We start from the raw sequence: 22,829 nt of genomic DNA, 5'->3' as shown, positions 1-22,829 counted from the left end.
ATTAGGCATCTGAAAGGGAACTTGAGGTGCACCCACACTAATACCCCCCTTTGCATATGTGGACTCATATAGTTTCCCCCTCCATTTCTTATGCAGTTTTTGAATTTCAGGATCTAATAAATGGGTCTCTTGCAGCATTGCTATTTGTGCCCCTTGTCTGCGCAGTTAAGTCTGTACCCGGTATCGCTTTGTGTACAAGTTAAGCCCCCTTACATTCCATGTTATTATCTTAAATTGTCCCATGTAACTGGCTATCTGCCCCCGGTCCCGTTGTTTCCCCTCTTTGGTCCAACACCGTCATTGCTGCTAAAAACTTAAAATTCCCCCTCTGTAACATTTTAACTTTCCCCTCCCCCGGGTAGACTCTGTCCCAACAATTTGCGCATTCCTAATTGCTGTAACCCCGACATCCCCTCCCTCCTTCCCAGACCCCAACCAATATACAATAGCATCCCAATCACAAAAATATCCTATTGCTGTTATGGTCTGATGATATGCTATTAGTAACTGCAACAGTACTCAATACTACCAGCTATCATACATACACCATGGTCATCCAATATCAAAATTGCAGCCAGAGTGTATGAAGTGCGTTGGGCCACAGTTGTGGATCGCTCAGCACGTCACTTCATCTCTTGGCCTCCATGCATATCATCAGACTCATCACTGATCTGCAAATCATATCTTTCCACACACTTATGCCGCAGCCTCGCAGATCACCACACTAACATCATCGAAAGAAATAGATGTGAGACTAGATGAGCTATAACTCTGTAGGGATGATAGAAAAGAGTGAAATGGGGTAGGCAAGGTGGAAAGTAGAGAGAATGTGCATCCTCGCCCGTCATTTATTAACGAGCAGCACAACTGTCTCCCACATCTGTTCGGCCACCGCCTCGCTCTCAGTCACATGACGCACACTCTAATCATCATTGCATTCAGAGTTCCCATTCAGAATTATACTTATGTTGTTTGGGTTGTAGCCAGTTCAATTTTCGTTAGGTTGCGGCGTGTCCTTCATCACATCGGCCACGCTGGCATCGGAACTGGGTGCCGTGACCAACTCCACCACGGCTCTCGCTGCCTCTCGGTCCGCCTGCTGCTCGAGGCGATCTACTCGGGGTGGCCTCTGGCCGCACCCGCTGGTGTCTGCAGTTTCCAGGTCTAGGGAGCCATATTGGCAGACCACCACTCTCTGAGTTGATCTCTATGATTGTCGGGACCTTCCCCCCCAGCCAGTAGTTGTTTTTGATGTTCCCGAGCCATGCATGTTCGATCTCTCGTTCGCTCTGTGGTTCGGCCTGGCTTCTCCTCAAACTTCCAGACAATACCATGTGGCCTCAGGTGTGGTAAAGAACTGTGCTTGATCATTGTGCATCACCTTTAGTTTTGCTGGGTAGCGTAGCCCATATTGCAGACCTATTTCACTGAGTTTCTGCTTTACACCAGCAAAGGATGCCCTTTGTTGCTGTGTTAATCGCGTATAATCCGGGAAGATACAGATGATCTGGTTCTCATATGTAGGGTCACCTTCTTGACGGGCAGCTCTTAGTATACAGTCTGTCTCTGTAGTTAAGCACTTTGGCGATAAGTGTGCTGTGAGGCGTGCATGCGGGATGCTTTGGCATGAGTGCTCGGTGAACCCCCTCGGCCATGAAGAAGGTCAACGATTGTGCAGAGGGAAGGGTGTCTCTGAGCCATTGTTCCAGGAAGAGTTCCGGGGTTCTGCCTTCAGTCCCCTCCGGGAACCCGATATCCAGTGAAATTGTGTTGATTTTGTCATTGACTGCTGTGTTTGAGGCCTCTATGGCCGCGAAGATTTTAACCCCCAAACATCTTAATGCTTATAGTTAAGTATGCAATGTGGGCTCGTGTTTATTTGAGCAGGTTAAGCCCTCCCAGGTCTAGTCCATGCCCCGTATACAAGGTTGGCATGTCCAGCTGGGTCGGATAATTTACTGCAGTTTATCATGTGCTATGAGGCTCCACTGAATAAAGCTTGGACTGTTTGGGGGGGGCGATGTGTCACTTACCGTTTTCGCCACCTCCTAATGGTGTCTGTAATCCTGATTATGCCAGCCTCTGATTGGGCCTAAAGTTGCTAGGTGTCTTGTGGTCCAGTATGTGTTGGCACTAATGACCCATGTGGTCTCTCCGGTGTTCTCTGCAGCTCCCTCCAGAGACTCTTTTTGGGCATCGCCGTGGGGTGGGTCCCGTTCTCGCTAATGATGTGCCAGCTCCTACGCCGTTGAGGACGCTCAACTCACCCACTCCATTGATTCACGTTTAATTTGCACCTGTGGGCCTTAGCAACCCCAGCCCCACCCCCGTGTTAACGGGGCCGCGGATGGCGGCAACGGAGCAAGCGGGCAGTTAGCAGCCCCATAGGTTATCTTCCTTCTCTCCCATGAAGTGGGCCGTGAGACAGACACAGGCCCTTCTATGTGTGATGCCGCTTCCCGTGGCCTGCCGTGTGGGCCGCTTCTTTAGGAATGTGCTGTTACCACCCAGTCTGCGGTCTGCTCCTGTTCGACCCCTTGCACATCCACCGATCCTTCAGTCTCATCAGGGGAGGGTGGTCACACTGGTTGTCCGCCAATGTCTATTCCAGGCTCCGGAGGGCCCCCGCGTTCCCCAGCAGCTCCCCCACAGGCTTATTTCACCCACCTTAAGTCAGGCCTCCACACCGGATTCAGTTTCAACGTTCAGGGCGCTTCAGCAGGCTCAACCACACAGCTTTCACCCAGTGGCCCGATCTGGATTGTCCGTGCAGGCCTCGTCATCCGTTCCTTCCCACGGCCTCGCAGCCGCACCTGCGTAGCTGAAGTAGGCAGCAGCAGGGCGAAAACCAGTCTCCGGTGACTCCTATAGGCGAGGCCACTGATGCTTTTGGGAAAGTCGGCTTAGTTGTCCCTCCATGGCTCATTTTGTAACCTCCCATGGCGACACCACCTGTTACGTGTGTTGTTGCTCCGTAGGCTTTAATTACAGCCTCCAAGCACTATTTTCTCAAATACCTTTGTTGAACACGCTCTCTCCTATTGCTTCTTTTATTTTTTAAAGCATGCATTTGCAATGCGATAGGTCTCACATTTGCAAGAGTTTAAGCTATTGGCATTGTAAATGACAATGCCTTTTATTTATCGGTTTAAAAACAACGCATAAATAAAAGGTATTGTCATTTACAATGGCAGTAGCTCAAACTCACATAAATGTGAGACCTATTGCATTGCAAATGCTTGTTTGACTTTTCAGTCAAGAATTCTTATCTAGAAATTTTTTCTTGACTTAATTCGACGTCTTTTACTGCTGGCTAGATTTTTAACTTGATTTCTGACTATTTGGTAATTTTTTCAAAAACTGTCCTTCCTGTGGAAAAAAGATGGCTAAATCTGACCCACACTCTGTCTTTATTGTGTGGTTACCATCTTCACACAAATCTGACAAGTGTTACTACTGCCAGCAACTTTCCAATAGGACTCTGCGTGACAGAGAGAGGATCAAGCTGCCTGCCTTGCAGGTGAGAGGAAAGGTGAGATCCACCAGTGGCCATGAAAGCGCCCATCAACCTTTCAAAGAGCGCTCCTCTCATAAACGATATGTGCACAGGGTCAGGAAAGAGGAAAAAGAAGCATCGCTCTGCTTCACCATCCATAAAAAGGAGGACATTGCGACAAATATCTGTCTGCTCCCTGTCAGCATCAGGATCAATGTCGGAAAGGCCTCTGAAGCATGTGGCGGTGATGAGGGAGAAGTCGCAGTTGAGACGATCAGCACCACCTCCATCAACGAAAACTAAGTTGATGTCGAGACTGCCCACTTTGGCCCCAGGTTCGGAAGGTCTAAGATCTTCACTTCAAGTATCGAAATGTAAGTCGATGTCGGAAAGCAGGATCGGGTCGGCATCGGGAACTTCCCTGCCGTGTTAGACGATGACAACCCAGATGCAGCACCAGTCGAAGTCAAGAACTCCACAACGTCTGAGCATAGATGGTCGGCTTCAAGAGCATCACAGTCGATATCGCCAACATCAAAACAAAGACATTCAGCATTGAGAGATCCAGCATCAAGACTTACCTCTCCACACATTTCACCACCGGTGAAGAGGTAGCGGGTTCTCTGTCGAGAAACCCTGCAACTTCAAGAGCTGTTACGATATCGAGGCCCCCCCCCCCTTGCCATCAACAGGAGTACAAGAGTTGGAAGGATGCAGATCCATGTCGAAATCTAGACCGCCGATGCAGAGAGAGAAATCTTCATCCCAGGAGCCAAAATTGTGCAGCTCACGCCGGAGGCTCTCCAGTTCCAGAGAAACAGACGCCAATGGTTATCCTTTCACCACGCTGGCTGCGGAGCGTCAAGGAGTGGAGAGTTCCACAAAGAAGTCCAGGATCGGATTTCTCACAGACCTACTCAACTTCTAGAGTCTCAGCTGGTACACTTCCACCAACAACAGCAGTTTTAAGATTTCCACAAAGGACTGCAAAGAGAACAAGGTCTCCTTCAACAAGATCATGCACCAGAACACTTCTCAGGCACTATTCTCCTTCTCACCACTCTAGTTTGTCCAGATTTCGAAGGCACAGGCATAGATCGCACTCTTGGTCCATAGACACATCAAGATCGTCAGTTTGTGACTATTCACCTACTTTATCAGCATCGCCTCCAGTCAGAGTGTCACCAGTGTATGATATTGACTAAGTTGAAAATTGAGATGCCTGCACCAACGACATCTGCATCTGTTATCTTCGAGACACTGCATCACAGGTGTGCAATGCTTCCGCTGGTCCCTGGTCTGCTTGAGACCGCTCTACAAACCTTTATAACGCCTGCTGCATTAGAGTGTGCTCTATTGTGTATTTCTTAAAAACATAAAGACCAGGACTCGCTTTTTCTAAAGGCGGACCCACTGCCGGATTCAGTTATAGTGGCAAAGGCCAGGAAAGCAAATCCAGTAGCCTCCTCCTCTTCAGTTCCACCTGAGAAAGAGAGGGCAAGCAAATAGACTCCCTCATCAAAAAGATGTGCCATACCACTACAGCTTATATGAAGGTTGCCGTGCCTCTGCTTTTTTAGGGAGATATGACGGGGTGCTTTGGGACTCCCTACCAAGATTTATGGAGAAACTGCCCAAGGAACATCAACAAGACTTCCAAGAAATTCTCCAAGAGGGAAGCCTGGTAGTGAATCAGGTTATCAGGGCGGCAGTTGATGTTTCGGTTCTAGCAGCAAATGGGTACTCCCATAGTATCTGTGCCTGGCGTTCCTCCTGGCTGCGACTCACAGGGCTCAAACCAGAATCTAAGCGCAGAATCATAAACCTCCCCTTCAGTGGTAACTCATTATTTGGCACACATTACGATGATGAAATGCCCAAGATGAAGTCAGACCTAGACACCCTGAAGGCAGTCTGTCTGAAAAAATGCAAAGACATCTGGTGCAGATACTGACCTTAAGACCGTTGTCATTTTCAGCAGAGGGTTCAAACCCCTCACTGGAGGACAGAACAACATCATCAATCCAGGTCGCACTACCATCAATGTCAGCCAGGACGAGAAAGAGGAGCTTCCAGACCAGCAACCTCCTCAACAAAACCACCAGCAGAGCAATGAACATGTGCTTCCCCCATCCTAGTTTCCCACTCTGGTGAGTGGAAGTCACTAAAGACTAGTGGGTGGTCAATAATGTTCAGAATGGTTACTTAATCAAATTCAATTCCCCACCTCCAACAGTCCCACCTTGGAAGAGCGTCTGTCCATCAACACCACTTACTTCAGGCGGAGGTAACTATTCTGCTACAAAAAGAAGCCATTGAAAAAGTTCCCTTGCCCCAACAATGGCAGGGAATTTACTGCTGCTACGTCCTGGTTTTAAAAAAGGGTCCAACCTGAGAGTACAGTCCCATACTCGACTTAAGACTCTTAAACAAGTTCATCCGCAAGGAAAGGTTCCAGCTGCTGGCACTGCACCAAATTTTACCCCAGCTCCATCAGCGGGACTGGATGTGTGCTATCGACCTGCAGGATGCATATTTCCATTTACCAATTTAAAAAAGCATTGAAAAATCTTATGCTTGCAGATAGCGTAAGAGCACTTCCAGTACAAGGTCCTCACACTCAGGCTTAAATCAGCACCCTGTATGTTCTCAAAATGCATGGCAGTGGTAGCAGCCTTCCTACAGAAACAGAAGCTCTTCGTCTATCCGTACCTGGACGACTGGTTGCAGAAGAGCTTGTCACCTTGTCTACTGCAGAAACACCTTCAATGCTGCATTCGTGTGCTAGGCCGTTTGGTCTTGCAGGTCAACGACAAAAAGTCTGTTCTCAACCCAACCCAAAGAATTTACTACCTGGGTGCGACTCTGAATACCGAGACACAGGAGTGTGTTCTTCAGAGGAGAGGTTATCCTCAATTACGCATCAAGTGTTGCACTCTCCTTCACACACTTCATCCCACAGCCAGACAGGTATCCTCTCTACTGGGATCCATGGAGTCCTGCATCTTCATTGTCCCCAATGCCAGGCTGCAAATGCGGCCTCTCCAACAGGCACTAGAGGATCAGTGGTCACAGATCCCAGACCGCTAGGAAGACACAGTGACTCTGCCTCAGACGGCCAAAGATTTGCTTCAATGGTGGATGAAATGTCCTCATTTGTTGACAGGAGTCCCTTAGCAACAGGACCTTCCCAGTCAGATGCTCATCACGGACGCATCCAGGGTTGGGGAGCCCATATGGGCCCTCTCCAAGTTCAGGTGTTGTGGTCGGAAGTGGAGTAGGGATATCAATATTTTGAAACTAAGAGCCGTACATCTAGTGCTCGAGTCATTCTTCACTTCCATCCAGACACACTCCCTGTTAGTTCAGACAAACACCACAACTATGCATTAACTGACCAAAGAGGGAGGAACCAGGTCAAGTTCCCTATCGCAGGAGGCCCAAGCCATTTGGAAACGGCTGCTGGCCGAGAAAGTTGACCATATCTGTGATCCATCTACCAGGTACCCTCAATGTTCCTATAAAGGCCCTATGTCGCAACTTAGTCGAAGCTCCCGATTGGGTGTTAACCGACCAAGTGGCACAGGACATTTCCCAGCTATGTGCAGTTCCAGACATCGATCTGTTTGCGGACACAAAGCAAAATGCAGCTTCTTCGCATCCAGGTATCCCCAACCAGGCTCCAGTGGGAATGCGCTTTTGATCATCTGGTCAGAGAATTTACTCTACGCCTTTCCTCCGATCCCGCTCATTCCTCTGATAATCAACAAGTTCTACAGGGCCAAAACCAGAATGATCCTGATTGCACGGAGTTGCCTCGCCAATGGTGGTATCCAGACCTTCTTCACCTATCCGAGACTCCAAACAGTAGGTTGCCATGCCATCGGGTCTACTCTCCAAACTACTGGTGAGGGTGTTCTACCCCCAACTCCACTCTCTGAGCTCCATGGCGTAGCTCCAGAGGTCCGCGAATATGGACATCTAGGTCTCCAATAAGACTGTATGAACATTCTGAAAGAATCAAGGAGACCATCAACGCGAAAGTCATACGCTTTCAAATGGAAGTGTTTCTACTTATGGTGCACCAATAACTGCCACAATCCCATCCTAGGACAGGAACAGGTCATCCTTCCCGACTAATTGTATATGGTTAAATCAGGTCTTCAGTTCGCCTCTATAAAGGTGCACCTAGCAGCCCGTTATAGCACACAGGAAATCAGCCACGCAGACCCAACAGTGGGTACCACACAGGGGCGGATGTTACCTACTCACCGCTTAAGGTGCCCATGAATTTAGTGTAGAAAGTTAGCCATCCGCACATTATTCTAACAAAAATCAGGCCTCTATTCACTAGTTTCAAATTCAGATTGAAAACAATCCCACTAGCCGCCCCCCCCTCCCCCGATACCCCCCCTCCCGAACGGAGAAAGTCTGCAGTTAGCAGCAGCTGTTCCTCAGACCAGATTTCTAATGCTAATTTTTAAACTGTATGCAATTTGGTTTTATGCACATCGATACTTACTGTGTGTTTGAATTTGAACTTGCATTGGGCAATTCTCTGGGACATTTTCAACCCAATCGGGGGCAGATTCTCCCTCCTGACCCTCCCATCCCGGAAATCACAGTGTGGGCAGTAGCAGGCGCATTGTGGGGCAGCGCACTGCGTAAACTTGTGGACGTCGGTCACGTTGGAAATGTGGGCGTCTCTGCACAAGTTCACCAATCACTATTGTCTGCACAGTCCGGTCGCTCGTGAAGGGCGCTTTGCCCGTTCAGTCCCTTAGGACTTTTTGGTCTAATCTGTTCGCACACCCACCTCTTAGGAGGTATTGCTTGGGTATCTATTTTAAAATAGGGAATCTGTTACTAGAAGTCTCTGTCAGATGAACATGTGACTGACTTTATCTAGCCACAGATTCCTTACCAAACCTCCCATCCTCCCTCTCTGCAAACTGATTCTCTGTATAAGGTCACCCTTCTGAGGTGCTTAGTGCTACACACCAGGACATCAGCAACTTTCTTGGCTCTGCTCTTCTGGTGGGGAAAGATTGCAAAAAGTAACTGATATCAGTGTGCTGGGATGATGCCCATATAGCACCTCGCTTCTGGCATGGATGACACTGAGCCAATCACATCTACCTGTGAGCAGAGGTATTGCTTGTTGAGCCCTATGTGATTTTCCATTCCAATAGGGTAGTAATGAGAATGCACCCTTTTGATTCTTCAAAAAATAGTCTCAGATTTTTATATCAATAAAACTATCTCTCTTCCTGTATACATAAGCAATCCAGCTGGGTGCTCCTTAAATTTATTTGATGTCAGGAAAGACTAAACATATAAAGTCTAAGCAGTTATTCCTCAACTGCATCCCATTAATGTAAGGTCTGGCTGCATCAATTATCCATGTTGATTGGTTCTTGTATACCTTTGGTACTAATTGGCGAGGAAAAATAAACATCTTCCTGTAAAATCTGAAGCACATGCCACCAGATACTGATCAGGGTCTACATCATGGCTAAAAAATATTTGACTGGCTGAAATTTAAGGGCAGCCATATGGAAATTGATAAACGTTTATGAAACACTATTGCCTTGTCTCTGACTTGAGGACTGACCCTATATTGGGTCAGTCAACCCTCAAGAATGTTTTTGCTTAAGTCCATTATGGAAATATCATCATAGTTGCTTACATTAATCCTTTGGGACCGACAATCACAGTTAAAGGATCTGCTTGCTACTATGGTCTAACATTTATGATCATCAGTGAAGATCTATTACACAGAAGAAAGGTTTACTTTCTTGTTGTTCTAGTTCTTCATGGTGGTGATCTTAATTGAAGTTATAAATGAACCTCCCATCTCCATGGACTTTTATCAGCCATGGTGATGAATACCAACAATGTTGGGTTCTTGAGTTGACTGCTACTTTTCCTGCAAAAAGACCTGGCTCTGAGGGAAAACTGCCAAAACTGTGCTTTCTTGTATGGGAACCTAAAGCATTGGGCAATGCTTTTTTTGCCCTGTGCTAATGTAATGCCTATCAGACCTCTTTTTACCCTCATTCAACACTCCTTTTAGCAGCAGTGCAGGATTGAGATCCCACAATGCAATTTTGTAATGATGGTCTTAGTAAGGAAGTGAATATTTGGAATCCGTTTTTTGGCCTTGTGAGGCTATTTGGAGGATGACTTTTTTAAATTCGACATATTCAATTCTTACACCCTCTTTCAAAAGAATTTGTAAAAATGTGTATGAGGGTCCCCACACAGTGTAGGATTATTTTGATGTATATGACTTTAATTAAAATTTCTAAAATGAAGATCCAGAACTACAAATAAGTAACCATCTCTTCTCTGAGACTATAAATTGCAAGGAATGCTAGTTTGTATGTGAAGTATCAGTGAGCCAAGGACTATCTGAAATGTTCTGTTTTCCTCCTTCTTTGTTTCCTCAGGATGTGAGTGAGCAGGAAAGCTTGGGAGACTTGAACTCTTTAGCTGTCCCTGAAAAAATGAAGACCCCGATGAAGACACCCAAGACCGAACTCCAAAACATCTCATCTCCCAGGTCTGTGTCTGATCTCTCAGGTCAGCCTCCCCATACCTAGTGTTATTGTTACTATATTTTGTAAAGTGCCTGAATCAGACTGGAAGGGGTATCCCCACTCTACTATGGGATCACAGACAGGTAGTGTTAATTACTGAAAGGTCCCTACATACTTGACCCCACCCACTGAAACTGCTACCTCTGCACACTTCTTTACTGGGTGGCATTTTCATGATGAATAATCTAGAGAGTCTGGGTCACCAGTTCAAATATGACCCAGATCAATAATTATTCCCTCTTCTATGATGGCTTCTTTTGTGCTGGTCTTAGTCTAGTTGGGAGTGAAGTGGTCATATTGGCAACCATGTTTGGCTTGCACAAAATAGCAAGTGATATAAGATGCATAGGGCTCTAGGATTTAGTATTTTACTTGTTCAGCATTTATTTCTTCATAGATTCATTTAGTTGCTTTTACTTTTTTTCTCTGGGTCAGGGGGAACATTTCCTCATGATGGCAGCTCCTCCTACAAAAGAGAAAAAAAAGTCTCTCAAGGCCTGCACGACCTGAAGCCAAATGAGAATGATAAGTTGTAAAACCTGTCTTCATTGAGAAAACTGCCCTTATCCAAAGTATAGGACTGCATACTGTGACACTTGCAAGACTTTCATTTCTGTGTTACAGGGAAGGGAGGCTTCTTGATTACAGCTGGATTCTCAGAAGCATAAGAAAGTTTCCTGCTTCCTCATCAGGAAATAATTCAGGGAAAAGTGCACATCCAAACACTTCCTCAAAGACGGCTCATGAGTGTAAGAATCTGGTCTTCCTAGGCATAGAATTTTCTCACAGATCTCAACTTGCTTAGAATACTCAGTTGAATCACCTTCCTTAGCACCAGACTGGATCGGGAATAATTGACGTTGTAGCGTTCAGCATTGACATCTGTGGATAGAGCACAACATCATGAGCAGTGTCTCAGCTCCACTAGAAGTGAACTCAGAGACATATATTTAATATTGCCTTAAGTTCTATTGATTTCACTCTTATTTTTTGCACCTTCAATGGATGCAAATTCTGAGTTGTTAGTATTTTTCTCAAATTTATTAGACAATTTATCCTCCCAAATAGTCAGGCTTGCAGTCCTGTAAAACATGTAGGAGATTTATGTTGATTTCTGAACCCTACCTATCCTGCCTGTGGTGTCTTATCAGAAAGCATGACAAGCGTTGTGTGGCTCATGCCAAAAATACGCACCAGATTGCTTTAAGGGCGAGGCGATATGAACTAGTCGTAGTTTTTACTTTAAAACAACCCAATTACAGTCCCATTCGAGATCGAAGTCTAAGCCACACACTTGGTCAGGGTCCAAGTTGTGGGGATCTTTGTAGTTGATTAATTAGAAACAGCACTGTTGACATTACAGAGCTGACGCCAACCATGCAGTCAGTTGCGATTTTAATTTCCCATCTGCTGGAGCTTTTGCACGATAAATCAAGATAGATCAGGAAGCCACGACAAGCATATTTGCTTCCCATCCCAAAAGTAACACCTTTGTCGATTCCAAGGCTTTACGCATGACAAATTATGCTTCACCAACTAAGTCATAGTTTGTTTCTGGAAAAGTCTTTCTTAAGGCCTTTTATGAATTGTATTGGCCCTGCAGTTATGTTCTGGTATATGCATTTGTATAGCACACTTTTTTCAGTGAGGATATCCTGGCGCTCTGAAGATGTGTGAGGCTAGCCACGTACGTGGGTGGGAGGAATTACTCGAAGAACTAGGTCTTCAACTTCCAGCTAAACAAAGAAGAGAGGAGAAGGCTCTAATGTGTAGTGTGGGTTCTTTCCATGCTTCACGAGTGCCTACCCGGACATATCAAAACAAATACACAAGAATACTTCAATTGCAAGAGGTAAGTAAGGACAATACACAGTGGTCTCCAGGGGGAGACTAAGCCATATACTAAGAAAGTGGAGTGCAAACTGCGACTAAAGTTGGGGTTTGGACCAGGAGACTCAGAAGAGCTGGGCCCATAAGGTACCACCATAGGTAAGTACACAGAAACCCCACAAAGGCTGTGTGCAGAGTGGAAACACAGCTGCATACTGAATAGAAGCCAACGGGAAAGTCACGGTTGCAGTTTTGAATAAGGACCCTACCCAGTGTACGCTGAAGAAACCCTGTGGAAGACAGAAGGTTGGAGAGAAACCAGGTGTGTAGGTGCGAAGTTACGTCAGAAACCGCCGTAGACCACAATAGAGTGACCTCAGGAAAGATGTCACTGGAGTAGACTGTGCAAGAGTCCAGTAAAATTATGGAAACAGGAGCAGGCTAAGTTAGCACACCACCTAATGTTAGAGTATTGTAGACTCTAGGTAATCCTAGATCCTTCCTTAGAATCGATCAATTCCAGCAGACATTTGGTAACTATTTCGCAATTGGATATACACAATGTCCAATTCGTAAATCGTAACAACGGATTTAGAAATCCAAACCAAGTAGTATTCTTTAAATTCTTTATTAAAAATCCATATGTAGATTAGACTTCTAAGCTCACACCGCCGACACGTGTTTCGTCTCTTTGCGAGACTTTTTCAAGGCAGATATTATAAGCAGGTATTGTGGTGATATGTAGTAGGCCAGCCCCTCCGAGTTTCCCTGTATCCGAAAGTTGAGCCGCTCAAAGTTTATTGGTGATAATTTGATTAAACACCCAGCAGTCCTCTCATATGTAACAAAATAAGTGAGGAGTTTTCCAACAGGGATGCCACTTCTAAATATCTTTAATAATGAGATTTCAAATGTTTTTATTAAACAGCAGACGCGTTTCAGCGAGTATGCATTTCTCAATGCTGTTCATGAAATGGAGCCTGCCTCAAACATCCTAATTTTAAAGCCACAATGTTCAATCCCATTGGATGTTTTCAAAGCGTGAGAAGCAAAGGAGGACTGCTATTATATTGATGTCATTACTTTGTTTTTCCAACGGCCATCAGGGCATATGTTCTGCAATTCACTTTCGATGGAAATATCCATACTCTTTCCGTCGATAAAAACACAATGCAGGTTGTCATGCAAAAGTAAGATATCTTGCCACAGAGTAAATGGAAACTACAGGCACGTACTCTCATATATTCATGTCCTTGGCAAATTCTGAACAGTCCTGTAATTATTTCTCCCAAAATGGACTGTCACTCAACTTGCATGAGGTAGCGCGTTTTCATGCTTGTTAATGAATCTCTCACTTGCAAGTGAAGTTTCACTGCTCCTACCCTGCAGGAGTCAGTTACATAACTGAACATCCTAAAATTCCCAACCAGGTCTTATCTAAAACACTCCAAATGGATATCAGGGCCCGTCCCACGAAAATTATGAGGGTTTGCTGACCATCAGAAGATGAAAAACAGTGAAAAACAGAGAATATCCTTGTCAACTCCAGACTTAAAGCTCGTCCTGCTAATCAGAGAATAGGGATTTTTTGAGATCCTATTATAGATCCTTGAATATACATCTCATAACCAGTTTCGATATAGCATACTATTGAACGATATCAAGTATCCGATCATCACAACCAACACTACTGCACACTGGACACCTCCCTAGGTATCATAATATTAAGGTACCTCACCAACTAAAAATTAGATCGAGCCTAGTAGTGTAGAATTATTACATACTTATACTAGAACTACAAAACCCGATTATTATGGGATTCACTACTACTCGGCCCCCTGACTAATCCCTAGCCATCATGAGATAGCTTCAATAAAGAACATAGGTACCCATGTGAGCGCCTCCCAGCCATTTGACGAAGTCGGCTCATTAGTTCCCAGTATGTGATTCATTACATTCATTTGTAAAACAGTTATCTCCTAGTTAGGAATCATCTATAATAATCTTTTAAAAATCTGACATTAGAAAACTATCGCAAAGTACGATAGTCTTCCTTCACTCTCTATTACAACAGACTTGCAATAGGGAACCCGGTAGCGCTCCCAGCTACTTCCGGGTCATCACTGGCAGCCTCAGCGTAATGCGAAGCCCGAGGAATGGAGCAGAAGGTAGCTAGGAGAGATCCGCGCGGCACGACAAAACCGCAAGAATTTGAGAACCCAGAACTAAAAGCTCTAATTCCTTCCTGGGTCTAGCCCCCTCGATGCCTTTGAAATACCCAAAGGAGGTGTGACTTTGACACGCTCCAGGTATGTGCAAATCTGAACTATCAACAGCGTGTTTTGGTGCACTCGTAATCCTTAGGATTTGAATGAAGAGCACTAACGCTAGAGACGGTGTTTTTCGAGATTGTGATCACATAGACTCACACCTTTAGAGCGCACCTAGATGCACATTATTTTGGTAACACGATCCTTTGCATGACCAAGAATTAGTCTACCAATACCACATCATTTGTGGTTTAGACACTTTTTGCATGTAACACGTTTGTGGAAAAAGAGAGTTGACACTGCCATTTACTAAGGGGCTTGTTAAAGTATTACCATTTTCTAAGTTGCCATTGAGTTAGTAGTCTAATATGACTTCATGTCTCCCACTTACCCTAACCCATGTATGTCTTTTTCTGTCAATGTTTGTATTATATATTGCAGGTACATTGAGACCCAAAAGAGAAGAAACAGGTTAATGACCTTTTATTCTCACACTTGTTTACAACAAGACTGTAGACTTGCACCACTTTCACATATCACAGTTGGTCCTGAAGAAAGCCCATAAGTCCGAATACCGGCAAATGGGGCTGAAACATGTTGGCCATTTTAACTCTCACTGATTGCTAGTACGTTCTGAATTCCTAACCATTCTAAGAACACACTTTTTCAGCATCTCCCCATAAGGGGCTGCCCGAATCCAGACCTAATAAAGTCAAATATCTGGCTATACGGGTATTTTAACTGAACACTATCCACATCACTGGCTCACTACTGTTTTAACCATGGGTAAGATCCTCCTGGTGGAGGCTGCATACCAAAAACTAACCCTATGATTATGCACACACGTGTATAAATAGCGGAGAATCAGATATACCGCTACTGCGACCACCCAACACGTGCATGAGGGTTTTTTACTGGAGACATACAGTTCATCGCCTGCATACCCTGGTTCATGCAGGACAAGTGATTCTTCCTTATTGATTAGTTACATCCTAAAATTCAATCAATTTCGATAATTTCATCGTCAAAGTATGTGTCTGAGGCAGGCTCCATTTCGTGAACAGCATTGAGAAAGACATACTCGCCGAAACGCGTCTGCTGTTTAATAAAGGATTCCCAGAAAACCCTGAGAGTGCTCCAATCTCTTCTTTGAAGTTTAATAGCAATATATATTATACTAGCAGCCCGTCCCGACGTTGTCCGGGTATGAAATACAATGTGTGTAATGTGTGTATTCAGATACGGTCATTCGCGTGTTCCCCCGCTTGAGGCCCAGCTGCAGCCCTGGTTGATGTTAGCAGGCGCGTGTTCCCCAGCTTGAGACGCAGCTGCAGCCCTGGTTCATGTTAGCAGGCGCATGTAATTAGTGTAGTGATCCGCCGCCTGAGCCCGGCTACAGCCCTGGCTGATGTTAGCAGGCGCGTGTAATTTGGTTTAATGTGATAGTTCAGTAACAGCGCGCATGAGAGGCTGCATCAATTGTCCCCGCAGACACGCTCAGTCGCGTGTGCCCCCGCTTGAGGGCCAGCGGCGACCGTCTAACAATTAGAATTTTGTGAGTCTTGACTGATTGTTTCCCGCTGGGCTTATTTTGTTATGACCCACACCAACGCTCTTCGGCCCGAGTGCTTTTTAGACGCACCCAGGCCAAGCCACACACTGCGTTCAGCCCTTTCAGACGCACCCAGGCCAAGGCACACACTGCATTCGGCACCCCCAGTATGTGTGAGACAACGGGCAGTCCCCCTGGGTAGTCTTGCGAATGGTTACTTACCACGCTTCGAGGTGAACGCCTTTGTGACGCCCCCAGCACACGGCCACACCAGACGATCTGATTAATGTACGACCCAGATGGCATGAAGTGCGGAACGTAGCACACGCCCCCAGCGTTTGTCACGCCCCCCGCGTGCCCCTTGATGCGGCGCAATTGCGTAATTGGCGCTTCACATGGCATGAAGGGCGGACACACGCCCACAGCGTTTGTCACGGCCCCAGCGTGCCCCTTGATGCAGCGCAATTACGACTCACATGGTATGAAGGGCGGAACTTACTACAAGCCCCCAGCTTTTGTCACGCCCCCAGCACACGCCCACAGCAGAACGCAGACACGCCCACAAGGGACTACTTTGCTGGCACGGTTCTTTTACCGTTTAAATGTATATGGTGGCCGTCTGCATAGCCTATGTCCTTGTGCTGCAACTGCCCTTTCCAACGCTGTATTGGGTGTTGTGATTGGTGCTGTGGTTACTGAGATTACCCACCTCAAAGGTTTGGGCTCTCTCTTTATAATATTAGTATGGATTATGTGTGTGTGTATATATATATATATATATATATATATATATATATCAAGCCATACAAAGTTACCCTTTCAGATGAGCCACACACAGGAGGGTAATTCTCCACGTTTATTTCAGAAGAAGTGTGGCTCATCTGAAAGGGTAACTTTGTATGGCTTGATATATATATATATATATATATATATATATATATATATATATATATATATATATATATATATATATATATATATATATATGTATATATATATATATGTATATATATATATATATAGCCTTTTAAAGGAGGTAATGCGAAGGAGCAACGGTGTTTGGAACATTATTTTATAAAATTATTGGCATCACCCACTGGAGGGTTAAATTGAACTGAATATCACACTACAAGTACCAGCATGCTTTAAAAATGACCGGAAAGGGGCGTCCATCAGAGGACTAAAAATTAACATTTCAAGCAATCGACTTGTGTGTGTTTGTTTCAGATGATGCCTGGGCGCTCCTTTGAGAAAGAAGCAGGGGCTTTGAAACGCGTCAGGATTGTCAGCGCCATTGATTAAACAAACCTTAATTATCACCGTTGGGAGTGCGGCTATTCCTTTCCAAGTGGAGAAGAGTTGTGAGATGTTTAAGCGGTTTGGTTCCACCGCAAGCGACGCACCACCAACTAAGAGCGCCATTACTGTCCGAAAATGAACCCTATGTTTTGACCGTGAAAACGCAGGGACAGCGGTTGCCACCGAAGACTGGCTTCGGTTTGGACTCCGGCAGCCTTTTAAAGGAGGTAATGCGAAGGAGCAACGGTGTTTGGAACATTATTTTATAAAATTATTGGCATCACCCACTGGAGGGTTAAATTGAACTTAATATTACACTACAAGTACCAGCATGCTTTAAAAATGACCGGAAAGGGGCGTCCATCAGAGGACTAAAAATTAACATTTCAAGCAATCGACTTGTGTGTGTTTGTTTCAGATGATGCCTGGGCGCTCCTTTGAGAAAGAAGCAGGGGCGTTGAAACGCGTCAGGATTGTCAGCGCCATTGATTAAACAAACCTTAATTATCACCGTTGGGAGTGCGGCTATTCCTTTCCAAGTGGAGAAGAGTTGTGAGATGTTAAAGCGGTTTGGTTCCACCGCAAGCGACGCACCACCAACTAAGAGCGCCATTACTGTCCAAAAATGAACCCTATGTTTTGACCGTGAAAACGCAAGGACAGCGGTTGCCACCGAAGACTGGCTTCGGTTTGGACTCCGGCAGCCTTTTAAAGGAGGTAATGCGAAGGAGCAACGGTGTTTGGAACATTATTTTATAAAATTATTGGCATCACCCACTGGAGGGTTAAATTGAACTGAATATCACACTACAAGTACCAGCATGCTTTAAAAATGACCGGAAAGGGGCGTCCATCAGAGGACTAAAAATTAACATTTCAAGCAATCGACTTGTGTGTGTTTGTTTCAGATGATGCCTGGGCGCTCCTTTGAGAAAGAAGCAGGGGCTTTGAAACGCGTCAGGATTGTCAGCGCCATTGATTAAACAAACCTTAATTATCACCGTTGGGAGTGCGGCTATTCCTTTCCAAGTGGAGAAGAGTTGTGAGATGTTAAAGCGGTTTGGTTCCACCGCAAGCGACGCACCACCAACTAAGAGCGCCATTACTGTCCGAAAATGAACCCTATGTTTTGACCGTAAAAACGCAAGGACAGCGGTTGCCACCGAAGACTGGCTTCGGTTTGGACTCCGGCAGCCTTTTAAAGGAGGTAATGCGAAGGAGCAACGGTGTTTGGAACATTATTTTATAAAATTATTGGCATCACCCACTGGAGGGTTAACTTGAACTGAATATCACACTACAAGTACCAGCATGCTTTAAAAATGACCGGAAAGGGGCATCCATCAGAGGACTAAAAATTAACATTTCAAGCAATCGACTTGTGTGTGTTTGTTTCAGATGATGCCTGGGCGCTCCTTTGAGAAAGAAGCAGGGGCTTTGAAACGCGTCAGGATTGTCAGCGCCATTGATTAAACAAACCTTAATTATCACCGTTGGGAGTGCGGCTATTCCTTTCCAAGTGGAGAAGAGTTGTGAGATGTTAAAGCGGTTTGGTTCCACCGCAAGCGACGCACCACCAACTAAGAGCGCCATTACTGTCCGAAAATGAACCCTATGTTTTGACCGTGAAAACGCAAGGACAGCGGTTGCCACCGAAGACTGGCTTCGGTTTGGACTCCGGCAGCCTTTTAAAGGAGGTAATGCGAAGGAGCAACGGTGTTTGGAACATTATTTTATAAAATTATTGGCATCACCCACTGGAGGGTTAAATTGAACTGAATATCACACTACAAGTACCAGCATGCTTTAAAAATGACCGGAAAGGGGCGTCCATCAGAGGACTAAAAATTAACATTTCAAGCAATCGACTTGTGTGTGTTTGTTTCAGATGATGCCTGGGCGCTCCTTTGAGAAAGAAGCAGGGGCTTTGAAACGCCTCAGGATTGTCAGCGCCATTGATTAAACAAACCTTAATTATCACCGTTGGGAGTGCGGCTATTCCTTTCCAAGTGGAGAAGAGTTGTGAGATGTTAAAGCGGTTTGGTTCCACCGCAAGCGACGCACCACCAACTAAGAGCGCCAATACTGTCCGAAAATGAACCCTATGTTTTGACCGTGAAAACGCAAGGACAGCGGTTGCCACCGAAGACTGGCTTCGGTTTGGACTCCGGCAGCCTTTTAAAGGAGGTAATGCGAAGGAGCAACGGTGTTTGGAACATTATTTTATAAAATTATTGGCATCACCCACTGGAGGGTTAAATTGAACTGAATATCACACTACAAGTACCAGCATGCTTTAAAAATGACCGGAAAGGGGCGTCCATCAGAGGACTAAAAATTAACATTTCAAGCAATCGACTTGTGTGTGTTTGTTTCAGATGATGCCTGGGCGCTCCTTTGAGAAAGAAGCAGGGGCTTTAAAACGCGTCAGGATTGTCAGCGCCATTGATTAAACAAACCTTAATTATCACCGTTGGGAGTGCGGCTATTCCTTTCCAAGTGGAGAAGAGTTGTGAGATGTTAAAGCGGTTTGGTTCCACCGCAGTTTGGTTCCACCGCAAGCGACGCACCACCAACTAAGAGCGCCATTACTGTCCGAAAATGAACCCTATGTTTTGACCGTGAAAACGCAAGGACAGCGGTTGCCACCGAAGACTGGCTTCGGTTTGGACTCCGGCAGCCTTTTAAAGGAGGTAATGCGAAGGAGCAACGGTGTTTGGAACATTATTTTATAAAATTATTGGCATCACCCACTGGAGGGTTACATTGAACTGAATATCACACTACAAGTACCAGCATGCTTTAAAAATGACCGGAAAGGGGCGTCCATCAGAGGACTAAAAATTAACATTTCAAGCAATCGACTTGTGTGTGTTTGTTTCAGATGATGCCTGGGCGCTCCTTTGAGAAAGAAGCAGGGGCTTTGAAACGCGTCAGGATTGTCAGCGCCATTGATTAAACAAACCTTAATTATCACCGTTGGGAGTGCGGCTATTCCTTTCCAAGTGGAGAAGAGTTGTGAGATGTTAAAGCGGTTTGGTTCCACCGCAAGCGACGCACCACCAACTAAGAGCGCCATTACTGTCCAAAAATGAACCCTATGTTTTGACCGTGAAAACGCAAGGACAGCGGTTGCCACCGAAGACTGGCTTCGGTTTGGACTCCGGCAGCCTTTTAAAGGAGGTAATGCGAAGGAGCAACGGTGTTTGGAACATTATTTTATAAAATTATTGGCATCACCCACTGGAGGGTTACATTGAACTGAATATCACACTACAAGTACCAGCATGCTTTAAAAATGACCGTAAAGGGGCGTCCATCAGAGGACTAAAAATTAACATTTCAAGCAATCGACTTGTGTGTGTTTGTTTCAGATGATGCCTGGGCGCTCCTTTGAGAAAGAAGCAGGGGCTTTGAAACGCGTCAGGATTGTCAGCGCCATTGATTAAACAAACCTTAATTATCACCGTTGGGAGTGCGGCTATTCCTTTCCAAGTGGAGAAGAGTTGTGAGAGATATATATATATATAACTTCGACGCAGCCTCGAAAGTGCTGGAAAGAGGAAACGGACCACATCTGCTGAGTGCAAGGTATTTATTTAATCCACAGATGTGCCAAGCACCGCCATGACGCGCTTCGGCCCCAGAAAGGCCTTGATCACATGACGCTGGCAACAGAAGCCATCAAATGTAAAGTGCAAGTGTAAACATCATGTGACCATCAGGCCAATAGACATAAAAGACATTCATCTTAACAGCGTAAAATGCTTAATAGTCCGTTAATAATCGTAGTTCAAGACTGGCATGACATAAAATTTAAAAAATAGTGCAAAATACGCAATAGTGCAAATTAAGCATGTGCAAAATCGGCAAAAATGCAGCATTCCCCATAATCAGGACACTGAGCATGGAAGACCATTCAACATTACTGAAAACATAAAGTACATGGTGTGAAACTGTTGATGGTGGTTTCAAGTGTCATGTCTGTAAATCTAAAGAGCCGTGCAAAATAAGCGATAGGGCAAATTTGGGCATGTGCAAAGATGGGCAAAATACAATGATCCCCTAAGTGAGGTGATAAATGCAACTGGTCAATAATACCTGATTGAAGTCTCAACCATGCCAAATACAAGGTTGTGACCTCTTTTCCTATATATGTGTGTATATATATATATATATATATATATATATATATATATATATATATATATATATATATATATATATGTATGTCTGTATGCAAATATGTATTTCCTCAAGTCGCCAAGATTGCGGCTCTCATACGTGCCAGGTGCCGCTACTCGCTGGGGTGAAACGCATCCATTTCAAAAGTACTCTGTAGGAAGCTGGCTCTGTATATACCAGACCAAAGTGAGGTATAGTGTGCACAGAGTCCAGGGAGTTCCCAGAGGTATAGCAGAGGCCAAATTAGGTAAGTACTAACGGCTCTCTTTGTGGTAGTGTGGGCAAGCAGTTAGGCTTATCCAGAAGGTGTGTTAAGCATTTATTGTATTCATTTAATCAGGTACTAATACATATTCTCAGAGACAGAATCCAGAGCAATTAGGTAAGTATAAAAAAGGTATACTTATGATTTATTTTTAGAATCAAGCAGGACTTGTCACAGGTAAGTAAATACACTTCTCCAGTATTACATCTTTCATAGATTCACATGCTTGTATCTTCCCCGTCGTCATGGTGGGAGTCTCAAGGTAACAGAATGACCGAAGCAGTATCATAGAGAAGAAAAAACTGCATAGAAAAGCCCCTAGGGACTGTAGTATTTGGTAACCAGACCTCCTCATTGTTTGGTCCAAAAGTCAGCCAATCAGCATAGCTGCCCTGCCCTCACACTCCCCAGCAGAAGCTTCCTGCCTCAGATTTCCAACTGCCTTAGTGTGAGAAAGGAGTCTCCCTGAGCTCTGCTCAGTTTTGCTGTTCCTGAGTGAACTATTGACCTTTTATTTCTACTATCCTTTCATCTGGATTAAGGTATTGTGTGTACCTAATTTCTTTCATAATGGCTGAAAGCTCTAAGAAGAGGCTTTTCAGGCCTTGCAGATCCTGTGGAAAGGCTAGGCTTTTCTCTGAAGATCCTCACAAGGACTGCTTATATTGCCTTCATCCTAAGCATGTGGCCAAGGATTGTAAATATTGTAGAACCTTCTCTGCTAAAACTCTGAGAGACAGAGAGGCTCGTTTGCTGTTGTGGCTTCAAAAGAAGGCCGCATCAGACTCAGATTCTGGGGAGGAATCCTCTAAATTAACACCTAAAAAGAGAAAGGCCTCACTTTCTGACGAGAGGGTGGAGCCTAAAAAGGTTAAATCAAAGGAGAAAGTGGCGTAATCTCTCCCTCTTACTCCCCTCAAGAAGCCGTTGGGTCAGAAAGGGGCAAGGTCTGCTCCGTCGACCAGTTCACTGGTTTCTGCTGCAAAATCTGTGGTAAAGTCTTCAGCCCCGTCGACGACCTCACCGTCGACGACGACCGTTTCGATAACGGAGGCACAGTCGACGACAGGCTTTAAGGCATCCACGACGACCACGTCAACGAGTATGACCATCCTGTTGGCGAAGAAACCGTCGACGATGAAGACGTCGTCGTCGACGGAGACCCCGTCGACGGCGGTCTCGTCGACGATGACTTTGGTGACGACGGCTCCGTCGACGATGGCTATGTCGTCGACGACACCGTCAACGACGACTGTAATTTCAACGGCAAAGGCTTTTAAATCGCCACAGTCGAAGACTATGATCTCTTTTCGATCTTTTCAGTCGTCAA

At 45.2% G+C, this 22,829-nt stretch overlaps 1 protein-coding gene across 2 annotated transcripts in view; it reads left to right on the top strand.

The window, feature by feature from the left end:
- The window catches only part of PACS1 (phosphofurin acidic cluster sorting protein 1), a 1,445,983-nt gene that overhangs the window by 902,825 nt on the left and 520,329 nt on the right, over positions 1-22,829 (top strand). For both annotated transcript variants that reach the window (XM_078660756.1, XM_078660757.1), the window contains one exon: positions 9,949-10,061. In XM_078660756.1, the coding sequence (XP_078516882.1) occupies positions 9,949-10,061 (113 nt within the window). The remainder of the gene's footprint in view (positions 1-9,948; positions 10,062-22,829) is intronic.

Source organism: Lissotriton helveticus, chromosome 9, assembly GCF_964261635.1.
Source record: "Lissotriton helveticus chromosome 9, aLisHel1.1, whole genome shotgun sequence".
Taxonomy (NCBI): Eukaryota; Metazoa; Chordata; class Amphibia; order Caudata; family Salamandridae; genus Lissotriton; species Lissotriton helveticus.
The sequence above is the reverse complement of the archived record's forward strand: the minus strand, read 5'-3'. Positions and strand labels throughout refer to the sequence as shown.